Below are 20,596 nucleotides of genomic sequence, written 5' to 3' on the forward strand. Positions count from 1 at the left end.
AGCTTTCTACCCCCACACCCTCCGCTGGGAGTCAAACATTAGGTCTTCCACTACTGAGCTTGACAGCCAGCAGAGCTCTTCCTTTCACAGCAGTCTGGTGCAGCCTTTTTCTTCTATTACCAGAAAATATTTTATGATTCAACATTTTCTTTTAAAGCATCTCACTGAATTCTGAGAGGTCATATAACCTCCAACTCCTTGAAGTCGAAAGTATTCCTTTTTTTTTTTTTTTTTTTTTTTTTTTTCTCTCCTTCAACAAGGGACCAGCCAGGGAAATTGGCAGTGGTGTCTATTCTTGTTTTCAGATCATTATTGGTTAAAATGGTTTTTCCCTTGATGTTTGTTGCATCTAATTTATCCCTATTCTTTTTCCTTTTCCACTTATATTCTACTAGATAATTTTTCAACAGTCACGGAGTCTTTGAAATCTTGCTCCAGCTGTCCCTGTTTCCTGTCCCTGCCATCAATTGGCTGTATTATTAAGCTATTCATGTTTATATATTTAAGTTTATTGATCCTCACTCATGCTTTCTTTTACATATTTTATCATCCCATACATCTGTCCATCTTTGGCTGCTCATAAGTGGATATTGACATTTAAAAAAATCATTTACTGTATCCCAGTTCCCATTTATATCTTGAGCTTTGTCATCTCTTAGGACCATTCACTTCAAAGATGTAATTATTTGTTCTTTACTTGTTTTATTGTCAGTGAAGGTACTGAAACTGTTAGCCCTCTGCTTCTCTGCCCATTTGCCTTTTGTCCTGGTTAGTTTTTTTTTTCTCTCTCTCTCTCCCAAATTGACACAAACTAAAATCATTTGAGAAGAAAGAACCTCAATTGAGAAACTGCCCTCACTAGAATGTGTGTGTGCTAGCCTGTGGGGCCATTTTCTTGATTAATGAGTGATGTTGGTGGACTCAACTCGTAGAGTGGTGGCACCCTGAACCAGTGGTCTTAGGTGCTATTAAAGAAACAGGCTGAGTCCTGAGGAGACCTGAGAAGCTAGGGTCAGATGGAAGGGAGGAGGTCCTCCCCTGTTAGTGGACTGGGGGAGGGGCAGGGAGGAGATGAGGGAGGGAGGGAGGGGTTGGGAGGGAATGAGGGAGGGGGCTATGGCTGGGACACAAAGTAAATAACCTGTGATTAATATAATAAAGAAACAAACAAACAAACAGGCTGAGCAAGCCATGAAGAGTAAACTAGTAAGCAATGATTCTCATGGCTTCTACATTAGTTCCTTGAGTTCTTAACCTGACTTTCCTGGAAAATGGACTATACACTGTAAGCCAAAATAAACTCTTTGTTCCCCAAGTTGGTTTTGTGATGGTGCTTCTCACAGCAATAGAATATAGTCTGTAGTTTCCAAAAGGAAGGTGCTCCTAATTATGTTTTTGTTCAGCTCTTCTTTATGCTTCAACTACAGTATATATTTAGTTTCTTTCTTGTTTCAGACACTTATTTTTGCCTTCATAGTCCAGTTCAAATTATGTCTCACTTATGTAGCCTTTATTAATCCTCTAATAAAAATCAACTTCACTTATTTTTGTACTTTGCCTTTTTCTAAGATTTCTTTTGATTTGTGATACACCTTAAATATTGAACGCTTGTAATAATCAAGAGACATGTACATTTTACTCCATAATTTGTCCTTTGAAATAGTGTCTACTTTTCTTGAATTCTTTTATTATTGCAAAATGATTGGTGGTGTTATAAATTAACTTAATGTTAAAGTCTGTTATCGTCTAGAATCTTAAATTACATATCTTAAAGCACAGACTAATTTTCTCTTGGGTGAAAAGTTTTAAATCAGTTTTAGATTCTAAACTGGTACTGTTTTAGTAACATGAATGGGAGAGGGCCTGTACTTCACAGCATTGTCTGTACTGTATAGTAATAGTGGCATTTGTTTCATTTCTTAGGAAGATAATCTCTAACATTGTTTTCTTTGCCTTCAGCTTCTTTACGTAGCACATTGTTGTTTTTATTCATACCTCTGTAATTTATTTACTAATCATTCCACAGCCTTGACTTTCTTATTGATTGACAGGGTCTATCCAAATTCTTGACTTCGGGGTGATATATTTAGAATATAAGTTTTCTGATTCTGACCCTAACCTAACCTAACACAATATTATGAACTCTCATGATTTCACCATCATGTTTTTGTAGAAAGGATTCTTTATTAGCTCAGTAACCAAGAAGGACTAACATCCAATAAATGTTTAATGGAAGAGGGGTTGGGGATATAGAGTATTAGAGTGCTTGCCTAGGATGCATGAAGCCCTGGGCTAGATTTCCTATTAGTGCCAGTGCCTAAACCACTGGTGTGGTGTTGCGCTTGCCTGTAATCCCAGAACTTGGAGTGCTGGCGACAGGAGGATCAGAAGTTTATGGCCACCTTCTGTCGTCTGTGTGGCTGCATAATAAGTTGGAGATCAAGATGGGCTACCTGAAAAAAACCTCAAGGCAAGAAAGAAACATTTAATGGAGCAAATGAACACAATGTCAAGAGAGCAGGGGACAGTGAGATGGCTGATGATCTAAATGTAATCCCTGGCATCTACTTGGTAGAGAAAATTAACTTCCACAGTTGTCCACACTTGCTGTGACATGTACACACACAGAAATGTAAAAAACAATTGAAAGAGTAAAAGTACAGCTGGAATTACTAAGATTTTGCCTGATTGAACAAGAAGCACGGCTGAGTCTTGTCTCTGACATTTGTGTGTAAACACCTGAGAAGCAGTAAGGTAACTGCAGGGGCCTTTCCACATTGTGTGGTTATTGACATCCAGTATCAAATTCAGGATTTACGTAGACTAGTTAGTTGGTAATCAAACATTGACTGAAATTGTAGCTATGTTTAAAGCACAGTTCTGTGCTCTTGGAGAGTGTTGTTGCCCCAGTGAGCACATTGTAACTGGGCAGGTAAGGCAGCCTAATCGTGCCAAGATAGAAGCATTTTATAGTTGATTTGTAATTGAGGTAAAGATTTGAAGAACTTAATTAATTAAATTTTAATTCATTTTTCTTCCATTTATACCTGTACCATGTATGTACCCTGTGTCTGGTACCTGCTGAAACGAGAAGAGGGCATTGGATCTCCTGGGACTAAAGTTACAGATGGTTGTATACCAACATGTGGATGTCAGGAGCCAAACTTAGGGATCTGCAAGAGCAGCAAGTGCTTTTAACCACTGAATTATCTTTTCAATCCCTTTAAAAAGTATTTTGTTTAAAAAATTATTCTGTAGAATTTTTAAAAAGAGAAACTTGAGGGCACCATCCTGCCAAACTTCATTGTTTTCATGTAGATTTATTGGTATCACCAAAGCTGTGTCTCCTCAACTGTCCATTCAGCTCAGAGATGAAAGGTTATGAGGTACTTTATGGGGTACAGGTAGTGTTCTGTGCTAGCTAATATTCTTTTAGATCTGTAACCTTGCAAATTGAAAGCAAGAATCAATTTGAAGAATATGTATCTTGTACAGGTTGGGAGTGGCTTCCAGATGAGGTTCTGATGGGTTCACCACACATTCTGAACTTTTCCACTGAAGGCCTGGTTTTAAAGGATGTTCTCCATGTTTATTTAAATCTTGGCGGGGGGGGATATTTTTTCATTAATTTATTTACTTTACACCCCCATTAGAGCTTCCCCGATCCTCTCCTCCCAGTACTTCTCACGTCTCCACCCCCTGTACCCCCCCCCCCCCCCGTTTCTTTCTCTTCAGAGAAGGAGAGACCTCGCATGTACATCAGTGTGCCTTGGCATATCAAGTTGTACTAGGACTGGGTGCATTTTCTCTCATTGAGGCTAGACAAAGCAGCCCAGTTAGGGGAAAGGAATCCAAAGGCAGGCAACAGAGTCAGAGTCAGCCTCTGCTCCTGCTGTTAGAGGTCCAACATGAAGGCTGAGCTGCACATCTGTTACATATGTGTAGGGGTCCTAGGTCTATCCCACGTATTCTCTTAGGTCAGTTCAGCCTCTGTGAGGCCCCATGGATCCAGTTGATTCTCTGGGTTTTTTTTAATGGTATCCTTGGCCTCTCTGGCTCTTAAAATCCTTCTTCCCCCTCTTCCACAAGATTCCCGGAGTTCTTCCTAATGGATGGCTGTGGGTCTTTGCATCTGTTTTCATCAGCTGCTGGGTGAAGCCACTCAAATGACAGTTATACTAGCTTCCTGTCTGCACATATAGCAGAATATTATTAATAGTGTCAGGCTTGGGCTCTGTCATGGCATGGGACTTTAGTTGAGCCATTAAGTGTCCATTCTCTCACTTTCTGCTCCCTTTTTATCCCTGCACCTCTTAAAGGCAGGAAAAATGTCAGTCAGTTGTGGGTTTTATGACTGGATTGCTATCCACATCCCTCCATTGGAAGTCTTGCCTAGTTACAAGAGGTGACTGTTTCATGTTCCGTGTCCCCTCTAGCTAGGGTCAGCCTCATAGATTCCTGAGAGTGTCCATTGTCCTAGATTCTCATTTGTCCCAGAGATAGCCCACCACTGATCCCAGTTCTCCCAGTTCTCTTTTCCCTTTGTTCTCCCCACACATGATCCCTCTTGCCTCCCACCCCATCCCTATCCTACCCAGTTTTTTCCTTCCTTTTACCCATATATTTTTATTTCCATTTCTCAATGAAATTCAAGCATTCTCCCTTGGGCCCTATTTGTTACTTAGCTTCTTTGGGTCTATTATCCTGTACTTCATGGCTAATATCCATGTGTAAGTGAGTACATACTATGAATGTCTTTTAGGGTCTGGGTTACCTCACTCAGGATGATCTTTTCTAGTTCCATCTATTTGCTTGCAAATTTCAAGATGTCATTGTTTTTAATAGCTGAATAGTATTCCATTGTGTAAATGTACTTTTTTTTTTTTAAATCTATTCTTCAGTTGATGGACATCTGTGTCGCTTATGGTTTCTGGCTATTGCAAATAAAGCTGCTGTGAACATAGTTGAACAAGTGTCCTTGTGGTATGGCGGAGCATGTTTGTTATGATCTCTGCTGTTGGTGTCTCCATGTATGTTCTCCTGTACCCACAGTAGAATTGTTGCCCCCCACTCCAGACTCAGTTCTTGTCGCTAAAGAAGTAATTTGGGTGGACATTATGTACCTGCCAGGAGTCTAAATATTTAGGGTTGTTGTGCAGTACCTGTTGTCAAACAACCATTCAGTAGAATGATTGTCCAGTTCAGTGAAATAAATGAATTATGAATGCTTAATCTTTTTTGTTGTGGTTTATAGGTTAAAACTTCAACAACAAATTGTGAATACTGAAAAAGCAGAAAAAGAAAAACTTGAAAATTCTGAACTGAAACAGGTGTGATTATAATACACATTTTAATTTTATTTTGTTGAATGTTTCTTTTAAGTCTGTTTTGTGTAGTTATTAGTCTTAATCAGTACTTTGTAATCTGATCATCATAATTTACTGATGAGCCTGTTATATAAGGATAATATGTTTCCATTTTTCTGCTTTAATTTAGTAGACTTGTTTCACTTTTGCTGTTTATCTTAATATATTCCTATATGTTGTGGCCTATGACAGGTTTTTTTGTTATATTTAAAATGACAATATTTTGACATTCTGAATTTTAAAATTAATTAGAAATATTCAGGTTTTTTAGTTATACATATAAATTTATATTCTGTGACCTGTTATGGGTTTTAGTTTTCTTGTTGTATTTGTATTAAATTTAAGAGTTGTACCTCTGGGAAGAAATTTATATTTTAGTTAAAGGAAATACTTATATAATGTTGGGTAAAATACAGAAGAGTATTCTGTTTTTTTTTTGTTTTTTTTTTTTTTGCTTGAAATAGTTTTCTTCTCTTGGATTATGAGTAGTGAGGATTCCATTTAGAATTTTTTCACATCAGCCTATACTGCCTTGCACATGCAGTTTTGGGACCTTTATTGGAGAGCATAATGCTTGTATGTTAGCTGGCATTCCTTTGCATGTGCAGTTATGGAGCCTTAACCAGCAAGTCTCTCATTTTATTTTTGAGAGACATGGCTATAATACTTAAAGACATAGCTCTGTAGTCTAAGTGTTCTGCCATCCTATGGATCTAGAGCTAAATTTCTTCATGGCTGCTTAATTAAAAAGGTGTAATATAGAGTTGATATATTCTACTCCAGTTTTTAAAAAAATAACTTCTCCATAAAATATTTATTCTGAAATCGAAATCTGAGACATACCATGTTTCTTTATTCTAGGAACATGTGGTATTGCAAGTCTTTGGTATAGTGAGAAATGACCCTTGCCCTTGCTGTTTGTTAGCTCACTCACAGGGCACCCTGCAGGCCCCACCAACTGGGAGAGACATTTTTGAGGGGACACTTTTGACTCTTGAATCTTATGGTGGTGTTTTGGTTTTGGTGATGTTGGGGACCAAATTCAGGCCTGGGCTTATGGTGGGTGCCTTTGATTTATGTCCCTTGATTCTGGCAGCTCTGGAAGGTCTTTCAGAGAATGGCTAAAGAGAAGTTGAAGGAAAGAAAACTGAAGACTTTTGTTTATTAGCTGATAAAACAGAAATGGTTTACAAAGGATGTAGATATAAAATTGTCCCCAGTGAAGTCTGTTTAGTCCTAACTTTAAAAAGCTTCAGTCTTTTTAGCCAGTTGAGCTATAGCTACAATAGAGCATAAGACAAAGTGCTTAGGGGTCTATTCTGAGACTTTCTCCAACCAAGGACCATGCATGCATATAACCTAGAACCCCTGCTCAGATGTAGCCCATGGCAGCTCAGTATCCAAGCGGGTTCCCTAGGGGAACAAGGACTGTCTCTGACATGAACTCAGTGGCTGGCTCTTTGGACACCCCCCTCCCCAACCCCCAAGGGAGGAACAGCCTTGATAGGCCACAGAGGAGGATATTGCAGCCAGTCCTGAAGAGATCTGATAAGTGAAGGTCAGATGGAAAGGGAGGAGGACCTCCCCTATCAGTGGATTTAGAGAGGGGTGGGGAGGAGATGAGGGAGGAAGGGTGGGATTGGGAGGAGATGAGGGAGGAGGCTACAGCTGGGATACAAAGTAAATAAACTGTAACTAATATTAAAGAAATAAAAATTTAAAAAAAGACAGAAGTGCTTCCACATGAAGGCAAATACGGGATTTTGTAAAACCTGTACTGAAAGTGTGGTTGTAGTGAGAAATGACCCTTGCCCTTGCTACTTGTTACCTCATTAACGGGGCATTCCTGCAGGCCCCACCAACTGGGAGAGGCATTCTACTTCTCACATGCCTTGATGGATGTCTTAGTGTCTTTCTATTTCTCTCTTTTTTTTTCTTTTAAGCAAATCAGTCATTTACAGATCCAAGTGACCTCACTGACACAGTCAGAGAACGACTTGCTGAATTCAAACCAAATGCTGAAGGACATGGTGGAGAGATTAAAGCAAGAATGTCGAAATTTAAGAAGCCAAGCTGAAAAAGTGCAACTAGAAGTTGAAAAGTAAGAGTTTGCTCTTTTTGTGTACAACCTTTTTTCTTTCTGCTGTATAAAGCATATTTTATTGCTGATTAAAACATTGAGTGTATTTGTGGGTAGTATACTTTATCCTATAAAATGAGCTTATTATTATATTATATAATATAATATAATATAATATTATTATATAATAATATAATATTATATAATAATATTATATAATAATATTATATAATAATATAATATTATTATATTATATTATTATAAATTGCTTTTAGAAATTTTAGGAATGAATGAAATACCTTTAAACTTCTGTATGAGTACAGTGTTCTGAAAACTCTTTAAAAAAGGAACTCTGTTCCTTGAGCAAACCAGGACATGCTTTCCCAGTTCTGTTCTGAATTCCAAAGAATGGAATGATTTGGTTATGAGGTTGCTGTGTGTGCGCACACAAAACACACACACAGAGATTTCTTAGAACTAGCCCTTTAGACTTTCTTTTGAGGAGTTATTTACTTATTTATATTCTTTGTGCTTTGAGACTTACTAGTAGTAGATAGTAAACTGGAAAATATGTGGGATATGCTCAGTATTTATATTCTCTAGAAAATGTTTTATGTGATAAAATGGGTTGTGTGTATAGTTCAGTAGAATTGTCTAGCTAGTACACAAGGCCCTGAACTTGATTCCTAGCAACACAAAAATAAATTTAAAAGAGCAAAACCAAATAAATCAAGAGTACTATTTTATATTTGCTTTGTGTTTATAGCATGTTATTTTTATTTATCTATAGGACAGCTTTCTCTTCAAATTTGTCCTTAAATCAGTCTTAACACATGAAACTTTTTCTCTCCAGTTTTCCTGTTTTTTACATTTTAAGGCCTGTCTGTGTTTTATAGATGGAGTTTTATGAATAGGGAAAGTCAGTAAGAAAGATATATCTCTCTAATGTGTCTTGACATTCCAGAGGATCTGACTTGCTTTTCTTCTGTTTTGAAAAGGAGAAATTTGTATCTTGTGATTCTCAAGTGTTTGATTAAAATGGGCCTAAAACTTTTAATGACATACAGGGCAGCTAACAGATTTAGATAATTCACTGTTGGTTTCAGCTGATAGTCATTGCCTTACTCCAAATACCATAAATGGGCTAGGGGTGTAGCCTAGCAGTAGAGTGCTTGCTCAGCATATTCATGGCTCTGAGATAAGTTTCCAGTACCCAGACTCAGCCTAAATAAAATACTGGATTTCTAGGTCAGTAGAATTTAACTTTTGTTCCAACTAATATATTCAAAATCTGCCTGAGTAAATAGTCAAGCAGTCTAACATGGCAGTGCTTGTTATTTTGATTTTTAATTACCATAGTATTGATACCAAAATTTGTATAATTGATAAGTATGTAGAACAGCTTTTAAATTATATTATTACTAGGATACAACAAAAAAATTCTGCATTATTGTCAGGCTTAAAATTTTTTTATTTTTTTTTTAAGATAATGTCTCTCTGTAGCCATGGCTGTCCAGGAATTTGCTATGTAGCTCAGCCTGGCCTGTCATTGGGTGCACAGAGATCAGATTGCCCAGGCCTCTGGAGTGCTGGGGTTAAAGATGCTTGCTTCCATACCCAGAACCACACTTGATTTTAACTGCCTTTATTATGCACAATTTTCATAGCTTGATGTTGATATTATTATTCAGGTTTCAAGTGCTTAACCTGACAATAAATAGACATTTTTTTTTTAAAATACAACTTAATAATTGCTCTAACCTTTAAATTTTTTGGTTTGTGTACATATTCTCTGATAGGGCATTGGAGGAAAAACAGATACAGTGGTTGGAAGAAAAGCATAAGCTTCATGAGCGTATCACGGACAGAGAAGAAAAGTATAATCAAGCTAAAGAGAAACTGCAACGAGCTGCAACTGCTCAGAAAAAGGCAAGTGGTTCTTTACTAAAATGGTTTAAGTGTAAAATACTATTTTCTGAGGACAAAGTGTATAATTGACATATAATTGATAACTAAATTTCACAATTTTTTTTTAATCTTGCAGAGACAATTGTAAAAATCCAACTAATAGGTGCATTTCTAAAAGTTAATACATATTTTCTTACAGGTGATATTTTTCTGAGCCAATCCATACAGATGTGCATGACTCAGTGTTCACTGAAGTCATAGTATGATTAGATTCAGTTATTCTTAGCATCTGTAATACTGCTTCTGTAGTTAAGTCTTTTCTTGGGTTAGGGATATGGCTCATTGCTAAGAATTACTCAAGAATATCCACCAAGTTTTAGGCTAACCAGGGCTACATAGTGAGTGAGACCCTGTCTCAACAACAACAGAATGTTTGTTTCTAACTCACAAAATAGAGGAACAAATGTCTTGGACTTACCCTTGGCTTCTGAAACCACTCTGACAATTCCTACTTTGATGCTTTCTCAAATCTACCCTTTGTAGGCATGTGGTTTTTGAATCTGAAAGGTTCCCATTCCTGAAAACAGCCAGCACTTCATGAAATAATATAGCCAGATGACTCATGTAGTCAGTTGTTAGAACTTTTTTTCTACTCCAACAAGGACTGTAGTAGATTCCAACATCAGCTGGGACTTACTGTGGCAGTGATTCAGCAGTTCTTTTCAGCAGACTTGAAGTGTGGGTAGAGACAGAGTTGTGTGTGTATGTTTGATTTGTCTCCATTTGGTAAGTTCTCTTCATAGTGACATTGGTTGTGAAGAACGACATTGTGAATGAAAGAAATACGCACAAGGTATGCCGGTACCTTAATATTTGCATATTATTAGATAGGTTAAGTGTTCATTAATTGTAGATAAGAAATAACTTAAGACATTCTTATGATACTAGTAGTATTATAAGATTAGAAAAACATTTCTTGTATAAGAAATTAAGCACTTTATACTTGTATGAAAGCACTTTTTTCTTTTGTCACTTGCATTTTTTCTGTCCATATGTAAATTCTAAAAAGCCATTAGTGTTGATAAAATGTCAGTGTTTTTTTTTTTTTTTTTTTTTTTTTTTTTTGATGACTTATGATGGATCTTAGAAATCCTACTGTACTTCATGTACTGGGTTTGAAGTTTAGAAACATCTGAATTCAAAAATCACTAGAAAGTCCTATGACTTTTTTGTCTTTTGCAGATAAACTTTTATGTTGTGGTATTAGGAGTAAGTATTGTAGAGATCACATCCTAATTATTAAGGATAATTTGGGTTGACTTCTTTTGGAGCAAAAGTGACATCCAGTGGTGACAGAGATTATCAACTGATCATTGTAGGTGTGCCAGAAAGAGGGCAGGGGGGGGTGGTATGCTAAAAACCTGTGAAGTAATACTTTACCACTATTGTAATAATGCAAATTTTTTCTGCTTAAATACTTAACCAAGTGAAGGGTGAGAACATAGTATTATTTCACGTCTTAGCTCTTGTATGTGTATGGGGAGATGGAGGAGGTAGGTGTACTCCCCTGTGCTTGGAGGACTGTACTTCCATCACTCCCTACCTATTCCTCTGAGGCAGGGTGTCTCGGAACCTCCAGCTCAGCTGTCTTTTTAAGTTTAGGCCAGTGAGCTTCCTTCTGGACTTCTCTTAGTGCATAGCATACCTGGCTTGTTAGGTGAGTGTTGGGATCTAGACTCCAAGTCTCATACTCTTCAACACTGTGCCATTCTCTTCAGCTCATTTCATCTTTGTTGTAGTATCATTAGATAGCTCTGGCTAGTGTGGAACTTGCTATATAGAACAGCCAGGCCCCTTGGGCTCATATAGATTTAGCCGCCTCTGCCTCCCAAGTCTGGGACTAAAGTCATGGAACTCCACGCCCAGCTTTCATTTCAAGTGTTAGTATGTGATCTGTGAATTATAATTTAACTAACAGAAAATTGCTCACTTTAATGCAGTGAATAGCAGTGACCTGGAACTATCCACCATGTAGAACACTGCCTTAGGAACTTAATTTTATCAGTTGAAGCTGAAAAGAGACATTTTATGGCATAGGGATAGAACTACTACATATAAAAGTATATGTACTTTTAGAATTGTAAATGACCTTAGCTTTCAGATAGTTTTTGCAAATTAAGGAACTGAAGTTGTAGATAACCTAGATGATTTGACTAGTTAGAATCCAGACTTTTGAATCATGGTGGTGTTTTTCTATAACCCCAGCACTTGGGTGCTGAGGCAAGAAGAGTGTGAGTTCAGCTCCAGCATGGGCTACCTTGGGAGCCTGTGTTTTAGAAAACCAAGGTAGGGAGATCCTGGCCTGGTTTCCTGTCTTTCTACTTTTACTCCAGTGTTCTTCCCATTGTACTGTTACTCTTCAGTTTCCCACTTTCTTTGATTCTAGGTATTCTTAAAGTTTTTTTCTTAGAGCCATGGTTCATATGAGTCTTATTCCTTGTGTGCCCTTGACAGCTAGGTAGATCTTGGTGAGTTTGAGGACAGCCTGGTCTACATAGTAACTTGAACACCAACAAAGGTCACAGGAAGACTCTTGTCTCTAAAAAAACAGAACAAAACCAAACCACTTCTCTCTCACTGTTTTTCTATTCTTTATAGAGGGTCAACAAACTTTAATTTTATTTAAATGTCTAAAATAGCATAACTTTCTTAGGCAGTATTACTTAAGCCATTGTATTCTAGAATATAAATTATAATCCTATGTAATTTTCTTACCCGTGAAATATTCTTTTTTTTGTGTGGAGGGTTTTTTTTGTTTTTTATAATTTTTTATTTTTTTATTATTAGTTCCATTTTATTAACTGTATCCCAGCTATATCCTGCTCCTTATTCCCTCCCAAACCCTTCTCATCTCCTCCCTGCCACTTTCCAAGTCCACTGATTGGGGAGGACCTCCGCCTCTTTCATTTGACCCTGTTTTATCAGGTATCTTCAGGACTGGCTGAAAAATCCTCCTCTGTGGCCTAGCAGGACTGCTCCTTCCTTGGGGAGTGGGGAGATCAAAGAGCCTGCCATTGAGTTCCTGTTAGAAATAGTCCCTATTCCCCTTGCTTTGGGAAACCAATTGGTTACTGAGCTACCACAGGCTTCATCCGAGCAGAGCTTCTAGGTTATATCCATACATGGTCCTTGGGGGAGTGTCAGTCTCAGAAAAGACCCCTGTGCCCAGATATATTTGGTCCTTGGCTCCTATCCTTTCCACGTCATGCTAACTCCCCTTCTTTCATATGATTCTCTGCACTCTGCCGAAGGTTTGGCTATGAGTTTTAGTATCTGCTTTGATACACTGCTAAGTAGAGTCTTTCAGGGGCCCTCTGTGGTAGGCTCCTGTCCTGTTACTTGTTTTCTCCTATGTCCAATGCACCTCCCATTTGTCTTTCTAAGTGAGGATTGATCATCTTACCCATGGTCCTCTTACACTCAAGACTAGTAACTTTTGTTTTCCCTGCAGGCTAGATAAACATGCCATCTGGGTATGTTTATTCAGAATGCTAAACTTCTAAGCACAAGACTTAATGTCATTTTTAGTAAATGTATTTAGGTAGAGCTTTTGGTGGAAATGAAATTTTGATATGTTCATAATTTTTAAGTTTATTTTTGAAAAAGCATGATTGGGGATCTTGAATTGGAATGTTGTTCTTTGGTTGAAGATTTCTCTCTTTATCTCTGCCCCCATCTTCACTGCCTAAATGTGAATATGAGAAATGGTCTCTTGCTATAAGCACAATGTGCTGTCTATCCTTTTGAGGCAGTTGAACCAATAGTTAGCAGTTTTTATTGTAACATAAGTCTCTCTGAAGTAATTTTTGTGTTGTTGTTTTTGATACAAAGGCTCACTATGTAGTGGTGGCTTGCTTGGAACTCAGATATTCTTCTGCCTCCCATGTGCTGGGATTAAAGGTGTATACCCACAGGCCCAGCCCGAAGTAGTTCTTGGTCAAACAATGTAAATGTTTCCCCCAAAAGTGGTGAACCATAGTCTTGAAATTGTAAAATGTTTTATGAAGCATGTTATGTGGCCTAGCATTATGCTGAGAGAAGAGAAGCTATCATCACTCCTTATTCTGATGACTACTTGAGGAAATTAGATAACATTTAAAAAACACCTGATAATACTGTCAACCACTCACAGGTCACTACATAAGCATCAATTTGAGAAACACTCTAACAAGAGCTCCCACCTTCAAAAAAATAAAAAACCTAGCAGACAACCACCAGGCTGCAGTGTATAGTTTAAAGCCATGGTCACATGGACAGCCCTCTTTCAACCCAGTGAGTCACAAAACAAAAAGGTGTGAATGTGGGAAGGGCCTTATAGGGAGAAGGAGGGCTTTTCAGGGGTGGGAGAGAGATAAGAGAAGGTGGACGAAAGAATATTCAGAACCAATTATATACATGTATGAAATGGTCGAAGAGCAAATTTAGTAAAACATACAAAAAAACAAAAACCCAAGAAACTGTTTTTATCAACTTTGAGGTATGAAACCTAGATGGATGTTTAGAGTATAGGAATGATGGTTAAGAGTAACTAACTCCCAAAGGTATTCTTAAGGGGAAACATGATGAAATCTGTATAGTCAAGTGCAGTGTGCATTCTAGAGGGTTAGAGGCTACACCCATCATGGAGAGAAGCACAGCAGCAAGCAGGCTAAGAACTTATATCCTGATTCGCAAGTACAAGGCAGGGATAGGTAGCTGAGAAGAGAGTAGGCTTCTCAAACCTCAAAGCTCACCCCAAGTGACAAACCTTCTTCAACAAGGCCACATCTCATAATCATTCAACAGTTCCACTGGCTAGGGTCTAGACATTCAAATAGGTGAGCTTATGGGGCCTGTTCTCATTCAAACCAGGAGGTTCCTCAGGAGCCTCATGGAGGAGGATTATTTGAGCTCAGGAGTTTAGAGCAAACTTTGGGCATAGTAAGACTCTGTCTCAAAAACAAACAAAAACCCAGAATATGGTGGTAAGTGACTAAGTGAAAGAGGTCATTTAGCTGTAAGAGGATGCAAGTGATGTTAGTAGAATGAGGAACATATAGTGAATGTGTTCATTTGAGTGAACACAGATATGAAGTGATGGCAGCACATTCATGTAGACATACCCTAGACTCAAGTAAAGATACTGTACTGGTAACTAGAAATAGTAAAACGAAACAGAAGATTAGTAAGTCAAATAAAGTTACAAAAGGAAATGAGATTTGAATATGATTGAGGACTACAAAAAAACTAAGAACTGGTTGGCGTTCTAAGGATGATGGAAGATGCTAATGGGTGGGAACAATAGTGCATGTGTTATGGGAGCCAACAGAGAACATTATCTAAGATGAGTGATGTGTGGTGTAGCTGAATGTTTGCCTGTTTCCCCAGTGCTGTTGTGTGCAGAGACCCGGGGCTTGCTGGGGCTTGCTGGCTGCCAGCTTAGCTGAAAACAAATCCCTGTGACCTCTAAGGTCAGTGAGAAGCTGTCTGAAGGGAGTAAGGAAGAGGGTTGAGAGCAGAATACCTGACATCCTCCTGTGGCCTCTGTACGCATACACCACACTCATACACATGCACACAAACACACAGCTTTTAAAAGGGGGCAGATGGGCCTTGAATGTGTTTATTGAAACAATGTTAATTGGATTTGGTAGTAAAGGTGTCTCAGTTGGTTCTTGCTTTTGAGATTTTAGCAACACTACTTAGTAAACACTACTTGAGTTACACACGCTCCGTTTTTGTTGTTGTTTTGTTTTTTGTTTTTTTGTTTTTTTTTTGAAATAGGATCTTTTGTAGTCTAGGATGGCCTTGGATTTTAGATTTTGCATGTATTCCAGGCTATCTTGACCCTCTGCTTTAGCTTTCTGGGCACAACTTCACACAGCTCTACATACCCTGTAAGTATTGTATTATTCCTTTGTATTGTAAGGCATTCATTTGTCGTATATTGTGATTACAGTGGAATGCCAGCGCAAACATTTCTACTCTGATGCTCTGTAACTTCTTTTTAACTTGATCACAGCTGCAAAGACTTGTTCCAAATCCCAGCACTCTGGGGTACTTTCCAATATCAATAACCAGTGTCAGTTCTCTGGACACCAACTGGTCTTGCTTGAGTAATTCAGCTCTGAAACTACCTTGAGAGTTAAATCTTTCAAGAATGCCTCTTCTCTGACTCTACTGTAAGTTCCCATGATTTTGTTTTGATGCTAAAAATGTGGCTAGGATTCAAGAGAGCACTTTACTGACGTGTGCCAGTTTGGTTTTTGTTCTATTTATTTATTTAATCCATCCATCCTTGTTTTTTGTTTTGAAACAAACAGTGTAGCTCTGGCTGTCCTGAATTCACTTTGTAGACCAAGTTAACCTCAAACTCACAGAGATCCACCTCTCTCTGCCTCCCTGAGTACTGGGATTAGAGGTGTGCACCACTGTATCGGGCTGTGCCAGTTTATTTTAAAAGACACCATTTAGGAACAACCAAGTGGAACAGATATGCAGATAATTGTATAGGATGTAGAGGTTCGTGCTGTCTCTACATGAGTTATTTTGTTCATCAACACGGAAGCTCTCTGGATTTCTAATTTGATATTGAAGAGATTTGGCAGAGTTCAGTTTACATTCCCTCCACCTCGCCACTTTGTAGTTTGGAAGAGTGGACCTTCAAGTAACATCTTGTGTTCACACCGCTCTCTCTAGTGACTTCCTCCATCCTGAGGGTTGTCTTGGGCCTCCACTTTAATCACTTCATCACTGTAAATAAAAAAGATTGAGAAGAACTTCCTACTGGTTACGAAGGACACCCTAGCATTTAAATTCCTAAGGTCCGGGGAACTCTGCCAGTATGGGAATAAAGGCCAAATAGTATTTCTTAGGATGTTATATTTACATCCTCAGGATGTAGGTGGACCCGAGTTTTGGTGAGACATTATCTCATAGTGTTGTCGCTAAGACAGTTCGAAAACTATGTTGAGTACTTCTTGAGTCCTTGGTATAGTTCACTGGAGTACTGAGGTGACCAGATTCTGTACTAAGGAACATAAATTATAGTGGGTAGGAGGGATAAACAGATACATAGAGGAGATGCAAGCTAAAAATAAAAGTAACAAGATTAGGAAGAGACTATTTTGTCTTTTAAGTGATCAGGCAAGGTTTCCTTTGCAACATTTGAACAGGACTTAAAGGAAAGAAGATACCATGTTGATTTACATAGAAAATCTTGTTTCAGACAGAATAGCAAGCACAAAAATATACAAATGGCTTGTTGTGTTGTACATTATGTTACAAATGGGGTACTGGTGTCTAGGACAGAGACACATAGTACCAGGACAGATGATACAGGATCTTTGGCTTTTATTCTGAATGAAATAGGACTGCAGTGGAGACTTCTGAATTGCGACTTGATAGGATCTGAACTATATATTAGAAGACTCTCTGAGACTGTTGTATAGAAAAGCAAAAGAACACTCAATGGAGAGGGGTTTGGAGTAGTCCAAGTTAGTGATCATGATGTCTAAGGTAGAGATCTAATGACAGTGTCTTAGTTGTTACAGTTTGTATATTTGTTAAAGGTAAACTTTGAAATGGTTTTACAGTGTGAATGAGAGATAAAGCCAAGAAGATAAAGTGTTTTGTTTGTGTGTGTTTGTTTTTCTGAGACATGGTTTCTCTGTGTAGTCTGTTTGGCCTTGAACTCACAGAGGTCCACCTGCCTCTGTCTCTACAGTGCTGGAGTTATAGTCAGGCACCACCACTACCCAGCTGAAGATAAAGGATTTGGGACTGAATCTTTGGGAAAACAGAGTTAGTAATTACCAACATGGGAAAGATTATGGAATGGATGGGTTTGAGAGTAAAATCATCATGTATTTTTTAACATGGTAACTTTTAAAAAATATGTTTTTTAAAAGTATTTAGTTACTTTATGTATATAGATGTTTTGCCTTCATGTATGTCCATGCACCATGTGCATGCAGTGCCCACAGAGGCCAGAAGTGAGCAGCACGTCCCCTGGGATTGTATTTAACTAGGATGTTAAATACCACGTGGGTGCTGGGACTTGAACCTGAATCCTCCAAAAGAGCAGCGGTGTTCTTAATGGTGGAGCCATCTCACCACCCCATGAACATGCTAACTTTTTGAAATGCTACTGTTACTTGTATAGTATCCTACAAGAGTTCATGTGTTACAGGCTTGTTCCAAGCAGCAGTAGCCAATTTGTTGTGGCTCTCAGGAGGTAACGGAAGGTCACTCAAACATGCACTTGAAAGGCATATGGGACTAGTCTCTCTGCTTCACTTGGTTTCCTGGCCTGTCTTATAAGTGATTTGTTCCATTAAACTCTCCTGCCATGATGTACCATAGCAGTGTCAATACCTGACCTTAGACTTGAATTTCCGAAGCCATGAACCAAAACAGACTTTTTTTCTTTGTTAAGTTATTTACCTCAAACATCTTGTTATAGTAATATAACACTTATACATACAAATAAATGTCCAACTTCCATATGGAGATGATAAATTAGTTGGCTTCATGAATCTAATTGACTAGAAGAGAGTAGAGTGGATTTCATGAATTCAAAGCTAGGACTCATTGGCATTTAAATGCTATTTAAAGCAGTAAAATTCAGTTAGAAGAGAGTAGATCTGAGAACTGAACTTTAATAAGGAATTCTGAAGTTTAGGAGTTGAAGAGGAGGAAACAGGTATGGCCACTATGGTAGAGGAACCAAAATGGGGACATGATGCCAAATGAAGCAATGCCTCATAGAGGGTTACTTTAAATCAGGTAACATTGATAGGTATGATAATAAAAAACAACAACAACAACAACAACAAAAAACAATGTAAGATTCCACTATGTCATAATTGTTGGTTACCTTCAAAAGGGTTTGTTTCCATGAAGTAGTAAACACACAAGAATGATGAAAGTAGACACAGAAGACTGGTTATAGAAACATTTCTTTGTCTGAGGAGTTTGGTTGTGAAAAGGAACAGAGAAATGATACTAGTAGTCCAGGAGTGGCGTGGATATTTTTTTTTAAGAAGGAAGAAATTGTAGGATATTCCAAATGCATAGAAAAACATGATAAAGCAGCTGTAGGCACATGAGCATGTGACTCAATTTAGAGGGGAAGGGATAGTTCCTTAATCTCTCTTTTTTCTCTTTTTATTTTTATTAATTACAGTTTAGTCACTTTGTATCCCCCCTGTAGCTCCCTCCCTCCTCCCGTCCCGATCCCACCCTTCCTTCCCCTTCTCCACCCATGTCCCTCCCCAAGTCCACTGATGGGGGAAGCTCTCCTCCCCTTCCTTCTGATCCTAGTCTATCAGGTCCAATCAGAAGTGACTGCATTGTCTTCTTCTGTGGCCTGGTTAGGCTGCTCCCCCCTCAGGGGGAGGTGATCAAAGAGCAGGCCAATCAGTTCATGTCAGAGACAGTCCCTGTTCCCATTACTATGGAACCCACTTGGACACTGAACTGCCATAGGCTACATCTATGCAGGGGTTCTAGGTTATCTCCATGAATGGTCCTTTGTTGGAGTATCAGTCTCAGAAAAGACTCCTGTGCCCATATTTTTTGGTTCTGTTGGTCTCCTTGTGGAGCTCCTGTCTTTTCCAGGTCTTACTATCTACCCCTTCTTTCATAAGATTCCCTGAATTCCGCCCAAAGTTTGGCTATAAGTCTCAGCATCTGCTCTGATATCCTGCAGGGTAGAGCCTTTCAGAGGGTTCTTTAATCTCTTTAGCATGCTATAACAAAGCACCACAAAAAGACTAGCTCATGCACAATAGAAATGTGTTCTTCATTGGTGAAGAGGTTATCAAGTCCAATACCTATGCATGAGCAGATTGTTGAGTGAGGGCTCACATTCTGGTGCATACATGGTATTTTCTAGCTGTGTTCTCACATAGTGGGATAAGAGCAGGTCCCCTTTAGTTGTGTGTTAAATAGCGCTTAGAATAGTTGTTTCCTTTGTAATGGTGGATGAAGACACCACTGGACACAAGCCCTATCTTGAAGTCTATAGTATCCGTTATGCTGATAACTTTCTTCAGCCAGTGCTTTTTACTCACCACTCCTGCTGGAAAACCTTCAAGTGAATCTTCATCCCTATAAATTACAGAATAAAGAACCGTACGTCTTTCCTTTCTTCCTTCCTTCCTTCCTTCCTTCCTTCCTTCCTTCCTTCCTTCCTTCCTTCCTTCCTCTCTTTCTTTCTTTCTCTAGAATGGTTCTTCTCGTGATTTGATAGATCTCTTAATCTTGAATTACCTATAGTAAGTATAGAACACAATTATATATGTTCTGTGCTTGTATAAATATGCGTATTCGACATGCCCAATTAATGTTCCTTTCTGAGGGCTGCAGACATGACTCATCATGCTCATTGGTCTTAGAGGACCTAAGCTTGTTTTGTAGGTGCCACATCACCTGGTGGCTCACAACACTTGTTACTGCAGTTCCAGGGGGTCCAGCTGGCCTCAGCAAGCAATGCATGCATGTGCACATGCCCACAGAAACACATACACATCGTTAAAATAATAAGACTAAATGTCGAAAAATACTGAAAAGGTAAATATTTTTATATTTTAGTGCAATTGAAATGACCATTAAACGGAAATGCAACTAGGTTTTAAGACTGTGGTTATACAGCAATTAGATGTCCTAAGGGAGCTGAAAGGAGTAGCACCTTTGTTGATGTCGGCTTGGAAATACATGAATCAGATGTACCCCATAGGCTATGATTATTTGAATGCTGATTGTCCTGCAACGCAGATTTATACAATAAAATTCTAAGCCAGGCTTGATGTTGCACCCCTCAAATCCCAGCATTCAGAAAGCTGAAATGGGATGACTGCTGTTAGTTTGAGACCAGACTGGAGCACATAGTGAGACCCTGTCTTAAATATAAAATGGAATTCTGATTCACTAGGCAGTTGTATTGCAAAATATATTTTGGGGAATAGTTGTATCACAATGACAGTGTCCCAGTGATTGGGCTTGATGCCCTCTTTAATAAGCCATAAAAAGCTCTTTCTCCTTTTTACTCTGTTAGGATCCAATGAGAAGGCACTGTCTGTGTTGAAGCAGGTCCTCATCAGACTTGACCAGCACTGTGATCTTGGACTAAACACGCTTCAGAATGAGGAGAAATATATATATATATATATATATATATATATATATATATATATATATA

At 38.5% G+C, this 20,596-nt stretch overlaps 1 protein-coding gene across 2 annotated transcripts in view; it reads left to right on the forward strand.

Moving 5' to 3' along the window:
* The window catches only part of Cep83 (centrosomal protein 83), a 106,515-nt gene that overhangs the window by 74,212 nt on the left and 11,707 nt on the right, over positions 1–20,596 (forward strand). For both annotated transcript variants that reach the window (XM_055627918.1, XM_055627917.1), the window contains 3 exons: positions 5,255–5,330; positions 7,310–7,467; positions 9,246–9,375. In XM_055627918.1, the coding sequence (XP_055483893.1) occupies positions 5,255–5,330; positions 7,310–7,467; positions 9,246–9,375 (364 nt within the window). The remainder of the gene's footprint in view (positions 1–5,254; positions 5,331–7,309; positions 7,468–9,245; positions 9,376–20,596) is intronic.

The sequence above is a fragment of the Psammomys obesus genome, unplaced genomic scaffold, assembly GCF_907164565.1.
Source record: "Psammomys obesus unplaced genomic scaffold, mPsaObe1.curated_primary_1811, whole genome shotgun sequence".
Classification (NCBI taxonomy): Eukaryota; Metazoa; Chordata; class Mammalia; order Rodentia; family Muridae; genus Psammomys; species Psammomys obesus.